We start from the raw sequence: 18,977 nt of genomic DNA on the forward strand, positions 1-18,977 counted from the left end.
TAATAAACCTAAGAAGGAGGAAGTGAGAGATCTCTACTATGATTGAGATAATCTCCTTCACTAAAAGGTATTCTTCTGTTGTGTAAATTATAGATAGGAAGCTTTGTAAATAAGATAGGATGCATCATATTAGAGAATGGCATCATGGTAGAAGCATTAGATATAAGAGCTCATGACATAGGTAACATGAAAGATGTCTGGGACAAAATCTATAGCTATGTAGGGTATAGCTCTTGGAAACCTCATTGAAAGCTCAAAAGATACTTATGGAAAAAGGAAGAAGTCATCTAGGACAAGGCTCATCATACATTAGTCAATAAGATAACATCTGTAGGATAGGATATGCAAGATCCTTCAGATTATTTGATGGAATCTTCATTGTAAGGTTCACAGATCATGAGGAGAGACAAACGTTCCATCAAGAATTCCAAACTTGTGGAATTCATGGGATGATGGCATGATGACATAACAGGGAAGAAGGTCAATGGAGCTCCTTCATTCAGAGAAAGCTGCTGCAGGAAGTTTGGATGACCCAAAGGAAAGATGAGGTATGTATGCTCACAGGTGATATTATGGAAGTCATGTCATATGGTTGCAGACAACATGGATCAATGTTCTATCTTGAGAAGCATGATCAGAGAAAGGATCTCCTCCCAGGATGCAAGAATGCATAGATCACATATTTACTAGATGAAATCAACATAATATGTCTTCATATGGAATATGAGGTAACTGACTACAATTGAGAAACTCTAATTGGAAGTTCTTGGGAATGAAATATGTGAAGAAAGAAAGGAAGAGATTGTGGAATAAGCAACAATGCTAAAAGCAGTCAACATTTGAAAGACCAAGAAGATTTGACTATGATATCTCCCAAAAAGATATGAAGACTTTGATGGAAGTGTGGAAAAGATAGAGATCCTTGAAAACACATTTCTTTAGGAGATGTGTCAACATGTACGCTGGATGCTGATGCCTACAGGAAGATGTCATGATAAATGACCATCACAAAGGTAATTATGATTTAAGTGTTCATTTCTTGTTTATGAACTAGTATCTGGATGGGCTTATGGAAGGCTACCAAAAGGAACAACTGTGGATATCTTCCAAGATGCAAGATCCTTCCAAAAAGGAAAACATGATGAAGGTAGCATAACTTGAAGCAATGCCAAATGTAGACTGATAGATCACTTTCTAATGAAAGGAATGATGACATGACTGACTCATGGACGAAAGTGATGGATGGTTTGTGCCCTATGAAGAAGTCCCCAAAAGATTAAGACTTCGAGACAAAGAAAATTCATGGCATCAAAGGTCCATAATTAAGAGGGAGCATGGAAACAAGTTTCTTACTTGGAAGAAACTTGGAAATTCTTAAGCCAAGACGGAGATTAGGTTCATTCCTTCTGTAGGAATGAGTATATTCTTTTATTGGAATAGATATGTCGTCCCTAATTAAGAGGGAGAGATAGACACATCATTCTGGTCTTCACTTGGGAAGACAAAATGAGAGGATTGGGTAATCATTTGGCATCCGATACTCTTTGAGGATGAGATAGGGCATCCAAGATAAGAGTAGTCGTGGAGGATCGATATTTTTTGAGTGCTAGGGAGTCCAAGATAATAGTCCTCATGGAATGCATCTTGAGAACCTGGGTGGGGTATGTTTCGAGAGAGACAATGATGAGAGTGTCTATAAATCATTGGTCTCGCCAGCATTGAGCTCAGATCTTGTGGAGAGATAGAGCTATTAGTCAAGGACTTGCTATGTAACAATGCTGTTTGATATGATGCTAAACAAATGGGTTACTAATCCGATTCTTCTTATGAGAAATTCTTTAGATTGAGAATGACCAAGTACCATTACGAATACCTCCATAGTTAAGAGAGGGTGTTGAAAAGTGTAACTAGGTTTGGTCTTCATAATGACATGTAATTATGATTTTATGTAAGAGATGTAAAGAAGAAAAATAAAATTATTGTAATTCTTGCATCATGCGTTTCATGAGCAAGAGATTTTATTTTTGGTATAGGTTCCCATTGAGAGCCCTTAGGAATTTTTGTCATCTAGTCATATAAGTCTAAAGAGTCATTGTCATGTAATGAAGACATGTTACACATTGTAAAGAGTCATACTTGCCTATGTAAAGTCATCCTCCAAGACCTTGTCAATAGCCCTCATCAAGTCAGCCTACAACGAAGAGATTATTCTAGAAGATGAAGGCGGCCTTCTCCAAAGAACATGTCGGCCTAAACAATCATGACTAACAACTATATGTACAAGTTCTTGTCCTCTTTTGGAGACAAGGAATTCGGTGGAACAAGTCTACAAAGAAGTGCAAAAATGATAGTAGAAGGAGCCTCTATATTAGTGCAGCAAGAAGGAAGGTTAGTGGAGATAGTTGTGACTATTTTGGGCTATTTTGTCTTCCCATGTGCGAAGGTAGCAAATCCGAAGGTGTCTAGAGAAGGTCGAAGGATTGCAGCTACATTGAGGTGATCTTGTTTGGGTAGAAGACCTCGCTAGAAGGAGCCGAGTAGAAGTGCAATAAGTCTCTCTTAAGGAGACTATTCAAGGAAGCGAAAGTGATCTAGGGTTTTTGTGGTAGGGTTGCAAACCTACAAGAAGAGACTGAGATTCCGAGGAAAGACGAGAAGGAGAAGAGGAAGAGCTGCATTCGAGTGGAGGCTAGTGACTTGGTCTTGGGAGGACTCTAGTATCAAGGGTCTTTGTCATGGTCTTGGTGTTCGTCAATTTAAGATCTATAAGAAGAATTTCGTTTAGGTTTTCCTCTCAAAGAGTGAGAGGTTTTGGCCCTAGATGACAAGCCTATATACTATGTCTCTTGTCTCTTTATTGTTGATGATATGGTAATTGTCTTGATGAAAAGAACACAACAATAATTACAAGAAAGAGAAGATCATAATCAGGAAGCAAAAGTCTATCGCAAGTAATTATCATAAGTAGAGAAATCACCTAACTATTGATGCCATAGATTTCTCAACAAACCCTAGGCCTTGCTTGGGTCCTCTCGAGCTTCTTTGTGGTCCCATACCTTCATCACTACCTATCTTACAAGGCTACTTTAGAAGACCCTCTTCTCTTAGGCATCTTAGGTCTAGGGCTTCCCTTATCAAGGAATATCTCTATTCTCTAGGTCTAGGCCTCCTTTGAGCCTTTCTTGGAGAGCCCCACACCTTGCTTCTAAAGCAAAGAATCCCCATAATTTGAGTCTCTCCAATGAATGGGCTCTTAAAATCACTATTTATCTCATCATTGACTTACCATTCATAGTGATTTCCCTCATACCGAGGCTCCTCCCATCGATGAAAGTCCGTGAAGAGTAGGATGTTGAAGAATGTAACTAGGTTCGGTCTTCATAATTGTATAATGTAATTTATTTGTCACAAGAAATTTTAAATGACTTTTTCAAGCATGGGTTTCATGCTTGGGTCATCATTTTTAGGCCAAAGCCTCCATTGTAGGCTTCTAGGTTTTATATTGAGTCAATAGAGCCATTGTCAATTTTATTAGACCCTTCTTGGGCTTTTGTATCATGTAAAAATAATTATTTTTGAGTCAGATATTTAATGACCTGCCTACAATTATAAACGAAATGTGAATATTAGCATACACGCGGGACATCCATATGATAGCTACATATGCATGAACTACATGTATTGCACTACTATACTTACATGCTAATATTGAAAAAGTTTAAGTTTAGGTGGATGAATCGATTATCAAAATAAATTCTTGAACTCGCCAGAATATAATAAATATACCAAGTGGGGCATTGATATATGTACCACCCTGATAGAACTATATATATGACTAATATTTTAAATCAAATATATATATATATATATATATATATAGATAGAACTATATATAATGAAGATATAAATTAAAATTTAATTAATTTATAATTAGTTATAGTAAATAAAAGAATTTAATTAAATGTTAAATAAAGTAATTTTTTTAAATATATGAATAAAACAACTTTAGAAACTAAAATTTAATAAAATACGAATAAGATCTAAAAGTTAATAAACTATTTCAAATGATTCATTTAAATTAAGAATCGCCTCCATCCAAAAGAAATAAGTGTCGAGAAGGTGTTAGGAGGATGCCAGCGAAAAGAAATAGGAAGCGGTGGAGGAAGGAGGTAGACAACAAGAAGGTTGAAGACGGTGGAATTAAAGATATAAGGGAGTGAAGAAGGCCATGACAGAGAGGAGGAATTACAGAGAGGAGGAAATTCCATGTCACTGATAGAAGGAAGTCTGAGCTCAATTGTTCTTGAAATTTTGGGCACGAGGGCCAGAGTACCTCGAATTTGAAGTACTTTGGAGATGGGTATTGAAGTTGTGCTTTGGCAGGGAGGTTTTGGTCATTTTGGTGACAGAAGCGGGAGTGAGAACCACGACAGAGCAGAGGCACCTTCAACCACAGAACCCTAGGTTGGTACTCAATTGTAAAATTGATAAATTCTGTACATATATTGCAGAGTAGTGTATTATGAAAATTGTATTAATTATACCATGTTAAATTCCCAATTTAGCGTTTCACCAACTGCTTTTAGAACTTTAATATCATTAAAAATTGTCAATTATGAACTCCAGGTCTCGAAAAATAGGTCATTTGACACCTCCACACCAAGTCGGCCGTATCTTGATGAAGTCGGCCTACATTAGGGCAATTCGACCCACAGAAGAGGTTATATATAGAGAGGAAGTTTGATCCATTTGTATCACTCACTCAACAAGTTCGATACACAAGAAAGAGAGGCAAAAAAAGTGTGAAGTTGCTAGAGAAGGAAGAAGATTGCAAGAGAAGAAAAAATTGAAGTTTTGGGCTATTTTTCTCTCACACGTGCGAACTTTCTGGGCTGTTGCTAGGGTGAAAATTCTGAATTCTGCTGCAGGTCGAAGTTTTGCTGCTGGATCGAAGTTTTGCCGCTGGGGAGGTCGAAATTTTGTTGCTACAAGGTTGAAACTCTAGGTCGAAGTTGCTGTTGAAAGACTATCACTTGGAGAAGAAGGAAGGGCTGACTTGGTGATTGGAGGAAGTTTGTGTCTAGATCAAAGAGTCTTCGACTATCTCATATTGTCTTTGAATTTTCTGAAGGAAGAGTTCTGACTGGGTTTCCCCTTATAGGGGTTTTGCTATGGTTGTCCACATACATCTCGTGTCTCTTGTTCTTGTGATCTTCATATACACATAAATTGGTAATTGCTTGATGAAACATAATATAATATAAAGAAGAAATCAAAACCTAATTACTACTAGCATTGATTTCTCAACATGGTATCAGAGCTAAGGTCGAAAAAGGTTGGAGATCACTTTGTTGGCTTGAAAAAGAAGGCTACTCCCTCTATAATAAGTTAGTTGAGGATGGGGTTCAATATCATAAGAATTGCAAGAGGCTGGATTGGAAGGATCATCTACAACTTATCTAAGAAGGTCAAAAGCGAAGGGTTCTTGGCTGCACTTACAGGTACTCTTGACGATGACAATGCATGGATCATTGATAGTGGGGCATCAAGACACATGGCAGGAGAAAGCGGACAACTTCATACTCTATCAAAGGAACACTCATCTCATGCAGTGGAGCTAGGAGACAACAATAGTTATGTAGTAAGGGTCTTGTATCTACATCTTTGAAGCTGGAAAATGGAGCAAAGCTACAACTCAACAATATACTCTATGTTCTAGGTTTGGAAAAGAATTTACTTTCAATTTCTTGTTTAGAATATAAAGGAGATAGGGTTGCCTTTGTAGATGGTAAAGTCTTGGTTTGGGGAAAGGATTCAAGGATTGAAAAGGCGAAGGTTATTGGAGTTCATGAAGGAAGACTATATAGAGTTATAACACTATCTCCTCAAGCCCTAGTTCACATGGAGATCAATCCTATCGAACCATGGCATAGAAGATATGGGCACATACACTACAAGATCATTCCCCTTCTCAATCAAATGGTAAATGGCATCCCTAACATCGAGGAAGATTGTGAAGGAATATGTAAGGGATGTGCTTTTGGAAAGAATACAAGGAATACTTTCACAAGTAGCGATACAAGGTCTAAAGAAATATTAGATCTCATTCATTCCGATGTGTGTGTGCCTATGTCTAACAAATCACTTGGAGGCCATCTTTATTATGTGACCTTCATTGATGATCACTCTAGAAAGACATGGCTCTACCTTCTCAAGACAAAGGATGAAGTATTTGAAAAATTCAAGGAGTTTAGATCTGAAGTGGAGACCTTAATCGAAAGAAAGATAAAGACATTGAGATTCGACAATGGTGGGGAATACACTTCAAAACAATTGGCTACATATTGTAAAGAAGAAGGTATTAAGATGGAGCTCATTGTTCCCTACAATCTCGAACAAAATGGAGTTGCAAAAAGGAAAAATAGAACAATTGAAGAATGCATACGAACTATGATATTTGATCAAGACCTTCCAAAGTTTCTATGGGGTGAAGCAATTATGACAACAATATATATACAAAATAGAAGTCCTCATAGAATTCTTGAGAATATGACACCTAAAGAAGCATTCATAGGAAAGAAGCCATGTGTGGACCATCTTCGAATCTTTGGGTGTCCCACATACATCCATGTTCCAAAGGACAAGCGAAAGAAACTAGATTCTACAAGCATTAAAGGGATCTTTGTTGGCTACAGTGTTTCTTCAAAGGCATATAGAATCTACATCAAGGAAGGAAGACAAATTGAAGTAAGAAGGGATGTTATATTTGATGAGAATAATGCCTACAAGGGATCCAAGGACATTCCAATTGATTTTGATGACGAAGATACACCACTATTTGAAGAAGAAGAACATCATGATAAGACAACTGCAAACCAAGAAGAAGAAGTTGAAGGACCAAGTGAGCCGATTCAACCTATGATCATACTCGAAACAAAGAAGAGGCCAAATTGGTTGAAAGCTACTCTTGAAGCTACCAAAGTACATGGAGCTGCTAAAGGAACTTTAGAGAAAGCAAAAGACCAAAAAGATATTCAGGATATGCAAAATAGATGATACAATTGATAGAAACTGAACCAACTACATTTGAAGACACTACTCATCAAGAGGAATGGAAGAAGGCGATGCGAGAAGAATATCAATCCATCATGAAGAATGGAGTCTGGGAAGTTGTTCCTAGGCCAAGTGACAAATCAATTGTCACTTCAAAATGGATTTACAAAATCAAACATGCTATCGATGGAACTTCAAAATGGATTTACAAAATCAAACATGCTATCGATGGAAGTATAGATAAATATTAAGCTAGATTTGTTGCAAGGGGCTTCTCTCAAAAGGAAGGTATATACTATGAAGAAACCTTTGCACCTACTGCTAGATATAGTACTATAAGATTGTTGGTTTCGCTAGCTGCTTCAATGGGATGAAATATTTATCAAACAGACATAAAAACAACATTTTTGAATGGGACCATTGATGAAGAAGTATACATTGAACAACTGGAAGGCTTTGAAATAAATAGTAAGGCCACACATGTTTGCAGACTTAAGAAAGCCTTATATGGCTTAAAGCAAGCTCCTAGGGCATGGTATGCAAGGATGGATGCATATCTCTTAAGAATTGGGTTTGCCAAAAGTTCTGCAGATCCAAATCTCTACATCAAGCTAGTGAACAATGAACCAATGATTATACTTATTTATGTAGATTATTTGTTTATTACAGGTGTGAAGCGTAGGATACAAGAATGCAAGAAGATGCTGGCAGCTGAATTCAAAATGAAAGATGTGGGACTTATGCACTATTAGTTGGGTTTGGAAGTCTGGCAGAAACCTGGATAAATATATCTGCGTCAAGGCAAATACAATCAAGATTTTACAGAAATTCGGTATGATGGATTCCAAGCCTATGGCTACTCCGATGATGATTAAGAAGTTGAGAAGCTCTGACTCCAGTCCTGTCGATCCCACTAGCTATCGTAAGTTGGTGGGCTCTCTAATGTACCTGGTAAATACAAGACCTGATATATGTTTTGCTGTAAATATCCTTAGTCAATTTCAGTTGGAGCCTCATCATGACCATTGGATCAATGTTACACGAATCAGGGACGTTTTTCGGAAGCGGATTTGCGAAAGCGTCATTTTACAAAACTCTAGGAAGTGAAGTGTCTCGGAAGTGTCTACTATATATATATTTATATATATTTTTTGCATTTATATTAAAAAAACATCCAAAATACCAAATTAGTTGTAAAAGACATGAAAACATGCATATTTTTACATAAATCAAGATAGATATGGCATCCATTGTACATCAATGATTAATTATTTGAGCATCAACCATCTAGAATCTAGATTCCTCTTCTCTTGTCTAGCCTTTACCTCTACTTCGATTCTCTAGGGATATTAGTCAACATTGCCCAATTTTGGTCAAATGGCTCAATCCAAGCCTTATAATATGGTAGAGAAAGCTTAGCATGCTTAATCAGTGATTTTGACTTGAGTGAAGGGTACATTTTTTCTAAGGCCATGACAAAGGAGTCAACAATCAACAACACGAACACTGTGGTACATATAGGGCTCGGTGCTCTTATTTAAATGCCAATCACATGCCCTCATACATGATTAATCCAATTAAACAACACAATCCCATTCATATTGAAAACTCTTAAGTTTGCTGAATTTTGAATGGGATATAAAATTCTATTTTCTCCATATGAAGTCTGATGAGATCGGAACCACTCTCAAACATCCTGAGTCATTTCATGGTAATGTTGAAAATTTAAGTAAAAGGATGAAAATGAAAGATAAAAGGGAATGTCACTTTTATTTTAAGAATTTAACATTACCATTAGGGAGCATCTAAGAAGTGTCTAGGGAGCATCAAGGGGCACCTTGGGAGGATTTAGGAAGCATAGTTCCTCACGTAATTCGCAATTTCCAAAAAACAAAAAGCAAAAAAAGCCTTGCGGAACTGTCCAACTTCTCTCCGATCCGCTCGCGATCCACGACAGATACACAACTGAACCTTGACGGATCCGCGGATTGGGAAGCTGGAACCGTTGATCGGACCCTCGCAGATCCGATTTTATAGGGATCGCCAAAAAATGGCGGAACCGCGGATCCAATTTTTCTGATCCACGGTTTTGTCGGAGGATCAGTGGCAAATCCGTTCGAGACGCGGTTCTTTCTCCTGATACTTGGGGGGGGACGGTTCCTGCAACTATGAATTTAATAACTGCTAAGCATATTATTAGATATCTTTGTGGCACTATACATCACTATCTAAAGTATGATGGAAAGGAAGTTAAGTTGACAGGTTTTACAAATTCAGATTTGGGTGGCAGTGAGACTGATGGAAGAAGCACTACTGGTGGATGTTTCAGTTTAGGATCTTGCAATGATTTCATGGATGAGTAGGAAACAAGATCCTGTTGCTTAAGTAGTGCTGAAGCCGAATACGTTGCTGCATGTGAAGTAGGAAAGGAAGCTGTTTGGTTAAGAAAACTCTTGTCAGATTTATTTGGAAAGCCTCTAGATCCTACAATAATAAATTGTGATAATCATAGCATCAAGATGTCTGAAGACCCTGTATTCCATTCATGGACAAAGCATATCAACGACAAGTACCATTATATTAGGAGTTTTGTACAAGATGGGATCGTAAAGCTACAATATATTCTGATAGATGAATAGGTAGCTGATGTTCTCACGAAGTCTCTTCCAAATAAGAGGTTTGAGTATTTTAGAAGCATGCTTGGATTGGTTGACATTGCAGTTTTGGTTGATAAGGAGAGATGAAGCATGTAATGGTGGATGCTTGGGAGGACATCTAGCTGACCTATGTGTATTTGATGTCCTGATCCTAAAGAGGGAGGCTGGCGTTGGTCTTGAAGCTCTAATCTTGGATACACACCTAAATCCTTAGGTTGATGGTTAGTTAGTAAACCTTATGGTACCTAGATTGGTTGAAAACTTTAGTCCATCTTAGTCCCTCCCAGATAGATAACCTTGGTTAGGTATCTAGTCCGTGGCACTGAGTGTGCCTAAACTCTTTGTAGTTCATGTGTTTTTGAGATCTTCCATGTACTTGTATATATGTGTATGAATATCTCCTTAGTTAAGAGGGAGTGTTGGAGAATGTAACTAGGTTTGGTCTTCATAATTGTATAATGTAATTTATTTGTCAAAAGAAATTTTATTATTAATAAAAATGACTTATTAAAGCATGTGTTTCATGTTTGGGTCATCATTTTTAGGTCAAAGTTTCCATTGTAGGCTTCTAGGTTTTATATTGAGTCAATAGAGTCATTGTCAATTTTATTAGACCCTTCTTGGGTTTTTGTATCATGTAAAAAGAATTATTTTTGAGTAAAATAGGTCATTTGACACCTCCACACCAAGTCGGTCCTATCCTGATGAAGTTGGCCTACATTAGGGCAATTCGATCCACAGAAGAGGCTATATATAGAGAGGCAGTTCGATCCATTTGTATCACTTACTCAACAAGTTCAATACACAAGAAAGAGAGGCAGAAAAAGTTCAAAGTTGCTAGAGAAGGAAGAAGATTGCAAGAGAAGACAAAATCGAATTTTTGGGCTATTTTTCTCTCACACATGCGAAGTTACTGGGCTATTGCTGGGGCCAAAATTCTAAATTCTACTGCAGGTCGAAGTTCCACTGCTGGGTCGAAGTTCTGCTGTTGGGGTGGGCAAAATTCCACTGTTGGGTTGGGCGAAATTCTGCTGCTGCAAGGTCGAAACTCTAGGTCGAAGTTGCTACTGAAAGATTATCACTTGGAGAAGAAGGAAGGGATGACTTGGTGATTGGAGGAAGTTTGTGTATGTAGGTCAAAGAGTCTTGGACTATCTCATCTTGTCTTTGAATCTACTGAAGGAAGAGTTCTGATTGGGTTTTTCCCTTATAGGGTATTTTCCCTAGCTGTCCACCTACATCTTGCGTCTCTTGTTCTTGTGATCTTCATATACACATAATTGGTAATTGCTTGATGAAACATAATATAATAAAGAAGTGAAAGAAGGCAACATAATTCACAAGTAATTATCAAGAAGAAGAAATCCAACGCTAATTACTACTAGCATTGATTTCTCAACACAAGGGACATTGGCTGAGGTGACAGTGGGTCCTTATGCCATTGTTGCCACTTGATCTAGTAGTAGTCCCTTAGGAACCCCGAATCCCTGCTAAATTGGGCGGTAACACAACCATACAAACTCAATTGCAAACCCTAAAGCTTGCATAGCTATTCGATAGTCTTGATCCTTTGTTGATTTATCATTGTAAGGTTATTTCTTCTGGTTGTTATATGACGTTGCATGCCCAATCATTGAAAATCTATCAAATTTTAACTCAAGTGGTTTAGGGACAAAGTGTGTGTATTTTGGGAAAGAGTATCGAATTTACTCAAGTGGTTTAGGGACAAAGTGTGTGTATTTTGGGAAAGATTATCGAATCCCTCTAGGCTTGGCCAATAGCCTATCCCAGTCATTATACCTTATCCATCACCTGGAACCCTTCTTATTGAATATCCTTAGGTGATATATGTAGGGAAGCCTCCCTTGTGGTTCAGATACCACCAAATTGATGGAGAAAGGCTGCTGAGGTGATTGTGGTAGCTGATCTCTTGTTGGCCTCAGATCTGGACCTAGCTACTAAGGCTTTGCATTAGGGTTGCTAGATTTTGCAGTAACAGGTCACAAATATGCTAAGTTACCAGGATTCGGATCCGGATACGGATCCGGATGCGGATCCGGATACGGATCCGTCAGATTTTTTAAAAGTCAGGATCCGGATACGGCGGGGAAACGGCAGGTATATATAGTATATAAATATTTTCCATGGTAGGTAAAAGGCTTCAATATTTATGGTCACTAGTCTAACCTCTATTGGTACAATCTGAAGACCTCAACATGTCGCTACATCATTATGTGTAGACAAAATTGACCACCTCTAAAAATAATTTGTAAGTTGTGTGTGGTTTGTAACAAGGGTGACTTGCAAACTTGCAAGATGCCTCTAGACCTTGAGGAATTAATATGTTTACTTACTTTCGGAGAAGATAAACCGTAGCTAGTCAAAAAAATTACAACTTGTAAAAATACAAAATTTTAAATGTATAACTTGTATAATATTTAATATATATTTTAAATATATGATACAATAAATTAATATATTTAATTTTATAAATATATAAATTTTAATATTTCTATTTATCCTGCAACACAAATTATAACATAAGTAATAGAACATAATTTTAAATTATAATTTTTAAAAGACAAGTTTATAATAATTATAAATTATAAATTTTGAACGGTATAAATATAAATGTAAAAAGTAACTTTAAAATATCATAAAGTTTAATTAATATACAAATATAAAAAGTAACTTTAAAATATAATAAAGTTTAATTAATATATAAATATAAAAAGTAACTTTAAAATATAACAAAGTTTAATTAATATCTAAATATAAAAAGTAACGTTAGAATATAATAATTAATATATAAATATAAAAAGTAACTTTAAAATATAACAAAGTTTAATTAATATCTAAATATAAAAAGTAACGTTAAAATATAATAATTAATATATAAATATAAAAAGTAACTTTAAAATATAACAAAGTTTAATTAATATCTAAATATAAAAAGTAACGTTAAAATATAATAATTAATATATAAATATAAAAAGTAACTTTAAAATATAACAAAGTTTAATTAATATCTAAATATAAAAAGTAACGTTAAAATATAATAAAGCTTAATTAATATATATAATGCGGGTCATGCGAGATGCCGAAAACAAATGGGAGAGTTCACGAGCCATGAAACAACACAGTGGACCTGTAAAAAACCAAAAATCACCGGGATGCGTGTTACAACGAAGGAAACATTTTTAAACCGGTTCCTAGGCGTATCCAAGCGAATCCGGATCCGGATCCGGATCAGATCCGGGGATCCGCGAATCCAGCCCCCAAGGTTGACGGATCCGGTAACATAGCAAATATGACCATAAATTAATATCTTCACTTCAACTTTAGTGTCAACCTTATGTTTGTCTCATCCTTGTTGTTGTGTTTGAACTTTCCTTGATTTGTTGATCTCCTTGTAGTTGATATCAAGATGACTTCGATCTTCAAAGCATTTGTTAAGATAGAAATTTGTTAGTTGCCTGGTTGCTCCTTTTGCATTCTCCCTTGTTTTGCTAGAGCACTTGATTTTGTTAGAGAGAGAGGGTGCAATTGTTGAATAGTTTATCGTGTAGGTGAGTTGGTTTTTGTAGACCTTTTTATGTTATTTTTAGTAGGGTACATTTACCTAGGCATGTGAGGCACAATTATTGTGGTAGTTAATTCTTGCACGTGGTGCACTAGCTTGGGAGAGATTTCTTCATGCATTGCACAGTTATTCTTGGATTTCCTCTCTTGCATGTTGTGTACCATTCCAGGAGTTCCATTCATGCATGGCCCACTTAATCTTGGAGTTACACTCTTGCATGTGGTGTAATAGTCTTGGAGTTCAAGTCATGCATGGCATGCGCGATTTTGGGAGTCGCAATTCATGCATAGTGCATGTATTCCATGCACATGAGATGCATGCATGAGCATTTAGGGTTCACTACTCTTGAGCTATTCATAGAGCAGGGTGTACTTATCTAAGTAGTAAATGAGTTTTGCAGTGAGAGTCGATGAGAGTTTCTGTGTAGGCAGCTTGTGGGATATAGTATATACATGCTGTTGTAATTTTTTTTTTTCAGATTAATAGAGAAATATGTGTTTGCTACTACAACATTTAGTATGCTGTCCTGGATTTCCAGATTTCATGCTTTGTAAATCTATTGTGTGTTTTGTGCTGGATTGATCTAATCTCGTGATATGCAGTGTTTGTACTTTTTAAGTTTTATTAATCCTATGTTTTTGTCATTCCAGATGTGAAGTTTTGATAGGTGTTTCCTAACATTTCAGTTTCAGTTGTAGGATAAATTACTAAAGTGCACAAATGTTTACCTTGTACTGAAAATTTAACAATAAAAAGGGATGGCATCCTAAAGTGGGACTCTTACAATACCATCTTCTCAGCCTATAAAGGATATTCTTTTGCTAGTATTATTTGTGTCAACAAAACAGAGATGGCGTCGTTACATATTATATTTTATTTCGGTGAATTCTTGAAACCATTTCATGTCACTCCAGGTTGTGTTCCTGAGATATTTCCAGAAGGTGGGAAACACGTAAGCAGTTTCTGGCCATTTCTAGAGACTGCTAAGACCATTTCTCAACAGTTTCTAGAAATTGGTGTTACTTTCCAGAGATCTTGCCTTTTCTTTTTAACTTTTTTTTTTTTAATATAGAACAAAAGGCAAGAAAAAAACAGAGAGAGTGGCTTTTTAACCTTACCTTAATCCACTATAGACCAAAACAATATGTCTAAAACATTAAAAACTAAAATAAATAAAGAAATCATCAGAGTTGAAGGACAATGCTAGTAGTACTATGGGACAGATGAAAGATTTACTTAAATTTTTTTACTCATTGCTGATAACTATTTCCTGGCATATCTTTTCCATTTCCCGCAGATTCCTACAACACCTATCCAATGTTTCCTCTCCTTTGTATACCTTAGTTGTTCCCATTTCTGGGAACTCATTGCCTGGTGTTTCCTGTTTCCCATTTTTCAAAATTGGGAACATAATTTTATTTGCTAAAATGAAAATGAACTTAAGATTTTGAACATGTTTTTTTTTTATCACTCAAGAGACATAAGCTGCTAATGATTGGTATTTTCTCCCTTTTGTTAGTTGATAAGTTTTTTCATATCATAATACTCATACTGAAATGCATGAAACAGGCAAAGCAAAGCAGTTACCAACGGACTTTGGTAGTTCTTAGGAGAGTGGAGTCTTCCTTGCGTGCTAGTGGGCTTGTGAATACAGGTAATGTGCAAGTATACATGCTTCATCATATTTTGCAGATCTATGTTGTTCTCTTTTATTTCAAGAAGGACAACGAGGAGTTCTGGTACTCGCTAATTTGGTGTGTTTCAAATTTTCTTATTAATAAAATTTGATTGGATTCTATATTCTGCTGATGTTTGTAACTTGGGCAGGTACTTCTGCACAGGCTTAGGTGTCTAGGCATGCAGGAGTCACCCAAGATCTTCTTAGACACTTGCTCTAGTGTGAGCAAGTTGCATTTGTAACTTAGCCTATGTCTAACGTAGAAAAAACACATAATTATTATGTTGGCTAATAGAGCTAAAATTAACTTAGGAAAAGTGAAATAAGTACTTTGGTAATTATTTTCTAATTTCATCCCTTAATCTCAAGTGAGGCGAGATCTAATCTTAGCCGTCAATCACTTTGGAGATTAGAGTTAGGGAGTTAGCTCAATGTAAAGTTATAAAAGCAAGGCTAATGAGTGGTAGAAGAGATACCATATAGCAACACAAGATTGATAGAGGCATCTCATTGAGTGGTGTGATAATCTGGTGTGCTGGGTTTGAGGAAGTGTAGAACGGGGAGCTTGAGCACTGATCTAGGGCCTGATTTGCTGGACCAGATCCAAGGTATATTGTAATTTGTATTTTCTAAGTTGGGCCTGTTACCCACCAAAAGTGGGTGACCCCATAGGAGAATTTCTTCTTCTAGACATCTCTTTAGCCAACAACTAGCAACCTTTGACAACCAATGATGTAGCTGATGTATTGTGCCATTTGATCTTTGCTCCTTGAATCAGACATATGTCCACTTGCCCATTTGTTGAGAGCATATGTTCAAAGGTGGACACTCCAGCCCGGAAGGTATGTTTTTTATTGTGCAATTGAGTGCTTATGCTTGTTTTTCATTGGGCATTATGGGCATGGATTATTGGGTGACTTGAAAGAAGGGTGGGTTTTGATCGGAGTCTTTTTTCCTCATCTTAATGGGGGGTTAATCCTTAACCCTAGTCTTGTGGGATCTCCCATATTGGCTTATAGCTTTAGGAAGGGAACTACTTGGGAAACCTTTATTTTGGTAGCGCGGTCCCATTCTTTCATTCCACATTTTTCACTCCCCTCACATTACAAACCATATTTCATCTCTTCCCTCTTTGGGTCCACATGATCACTGAGTCTACAAGGCACTGGCACACCCCCTCCCCTTGTTAAATTTTAGGTATGTTCTATGCTTAGAGCAATTTATTTCAATTTTCACAGTTAGCTCAATATCTTTTCCAGATTAGCAATCACATCAGCATTAAAGTAAACTGCAGATAGAACATAAACATAAATCGCAGAAGACAAGCCAAGACAAGAGGACACAAGATGTGGCTCTAGCCAGGGACAAACCCCAATATGGGGAAACCCTTGATCAATTCTTCTTATATGTTCTTCAATAGTTCAACAAAGAGAGAGAGAGATAGTATGTTTACAATAGAAGTCAACACTTTGACTTATCTAGATAAGAGCATAGATCATCTCTAAGAAGATGATACATGAGATCAGTTGAAGACATGCTGCTTCAATTGATTCTCCAAGGTGACTTCTTCATTTATCATTGTGCTGCATTTCGTCATCATGCTGCACCTCACTGTGGTGCACCATGCTGCACCCATCATCACTATGTTGCATCTCATCATGCTTCATTAATCATGACTGTACCCATCATTGTACTGCATTACGTGCCATTGCTGCACCATGTTGCCATATTGACCTATGTGCTGGCTGCATCTTGCTTGCTTGTTGCTCCTAGCATGCTTGTTGTCCCTAGCTTGCTTGTTGTCCCTAGCATGCTTGTTGTCCTTTGCATGCTTGCTGTTGCATGCTAGCTGTAACATTGCATGCTTGGTGTATTTACTGCGAAGTACCATACAACTGTCCCAATGTTAGTTAGTTGTCCCTTGCATGCTGCTTTCCTTCGGAGACAGATGCTCTGGCTGTTTCGGCAGTTCCGGCTGTTTCGGCAGTTCCGGCTGTTCCTTCGGAGACAGATGCTTTGGCAGTTCCGGCTGTTCCTGCGGAGACAGATGCTTTGGTAGTTCCGGCTGTTCCTAACAGTTCCGACAATTCCGGCTATTCTCGGCAGTTCCGACAATTCCGATTCTTCTCGGCAGTTCAGGCAGTTCCGACAATTCTGGCTGTTCCCAGCAGTTCCGGCTTCTGCCCTCTGCGTCAGCTTTCTTGCTTGTTCCGGCAGTTCCCAGCAGTTCCGACAGTTTTGGCAATTCTGGCTATTCCTGGCAGTTCTGGAAGTTCCTAACAGTTTCGGTAATTCCGACTTTTCCAGGCAGTTTCGACAGTTCCGGCTTTTCCTGGCAGTTCCAGCAGTTCTGGGAATTCCGGCTATTACTGGCAGTTCCGGCTTTTCCCGACAGTTCCGGCTATTCCTGGCAGTTTTGGCAATTCCGGCTATTCCGACTATTCCCGACAGTTTTGGCAGTTCCCTACAGTTCTAGCAATTCCGGCTATTCCCAGCAGTTTCGGCAGTTGCGGCTTTCCCGACAGTTCTGGCACTTCCGCCTTCTACCCTCTAGACTAGGGCAGCGTTATCCCTTAGGATCTCTCCTCCTACTAAAACCCAAAGACATGTAGAGAGGAAGAGATCCCAAGTGTGTTGAAATGAGTTGAAGGCCACCTCTATTTATACTAAAAAGCTAAGCACAAGAGAGGTTTATTTGGTTTTTGGCCGACCTTGACGAATTGTCCCATAACACAAATAAATTCATATCTCCATGAATACTTATCGGAATCGGATGATCTTTAGATCAATTCTACACCTCTCGATGAGAGGGATCCAAGAAAAATATCAACTTCCATTAATAAGATGACCCACATGGAGTTTGGCCCTAGTTTCCAATTTTAACATTCCCTCTCAACTAGGGAGAACTCCATCCGCTGATCCATACGTCTGACTGTACTATCTTTGCCATCAGTGCCCTGCACTACTCTGCTTTGCTGAATCATGAAGAAGAAGAATTGATTGAGAATATCTCATACCATTCTCTACTGACCCGAAGTCAGTTTCATCTGAAGAGAGTGTGTCACATCATTCTTACTGGCCCGAGTTAGTTTTATTGATCCCAGATCAATATCACAAGAGAGAGTCTCAAACCACTCATACTGATCCCAGATTAATGGAGGTCATCCTATCATAGGGAGTACGATAGATACATCGATGCGTCCATCGATAGTACTACTATGGTCCCTAACCCCATTTCCGTGCTCATTGATCAGATGAGAGGTACTTCCCATGAATCCCAGACTGCATGGGTAGGATACCTCGACAGGAGAACTAATCATCCTGTCCACAAGAGAACGAATCATCCTGCCCCATAGTCGCCATGGGAGAACTAATCATCCCGGCCCATAGGAAAACTAATCATCCTGTTTCACAGTTGCCACGAGAGAACTAATCATCCTGGCCCACAGGATAATTAATCATCCTGTTTCGCAGTTAACACGAAAGAGATAATCATCCCGACCCACAGGAGAACTAATCATCCCGTTCCACAGTTGCCACGGGAGAACTAATCATCCTGGCCCACAAGAGAACTAATCATCCTATTCCATAGTTGCCACAGGAGAACTAATAATCCCGGCCCGCAGGAGAACTAATCATCCTGTTTCACAGAAGAACTAATCATCCCGGCCCACAGGAGAACTAATCATCTTGTTCCACAGTCTCCACGGGGTATCACAGGGGAGGTTGAACCTGTCATCCTGTACATAGCGCACCACTAGGGGAGGGTGAGTCAACCTGTGGTCGTATGTTGCTCCAGTAAGTACCCCAATCCCCCCAGAGCTCCCAGAGCTCATTGCATGAAAAATGCAGGACCCTTATAAGAAGGTCTCTCGATGACTCCAAGTCATTTGGGAAAGTCACAGATTTGACCTTTCCTTGGGGCTTTGACAAAATGTCTATGACCTGTACATCAGTCTCAATGTGATGGAGCCTCCTAGCTCATCGACTTACCATATCCCAGATA

General features: G+C 38.0%; 1 protein-coding gene across 16 annotated transcripts in view; it reads left to right on the forward strand.

The window, feature by feature from the left end:
* The window catches only part of LOC149222965 (uncharacterized), a 380,581-nt gene that overhangs the window by 171,747 nt on the left and 189,857 nt on the right, over positions 1–18,977 (forward strand). For all 16 annotated transcript variants that reach the window (XR_016249451.1, XM_089385682.1, XM_089385683.1 and 13 more), the window contains one exon: positions 14,863–14,947. Coding sequence is in view for 15 of the 16 variants with exons in the window: in XM_089385682.1 (XP_089241808.1) it covers positions 14,863–14,947 (85 nt within the window). In the remaining variant the exon portion in view is untranslated. The remainder of the gene's footprint in view (positions 1–14,862; positions 14,948–18,977) is intronic.

This window comes from Pinus tabuliformis, chromosome Q, assembly GCF_031772625.1.
Source record: "Pinus tabuliformis cultivar Carrire ecotype Pingquan chromosome Q, CPIR1, whole genome shotgun sequence".
In the NCBI taxonomy this organism is placed as follows: domain Eukaryota; kingdom Viridiplantae; phylum Streptophyta; class Pinopsida; order Pinales; family Pinaceae; genus Pinus; species Pinus tabuliformis.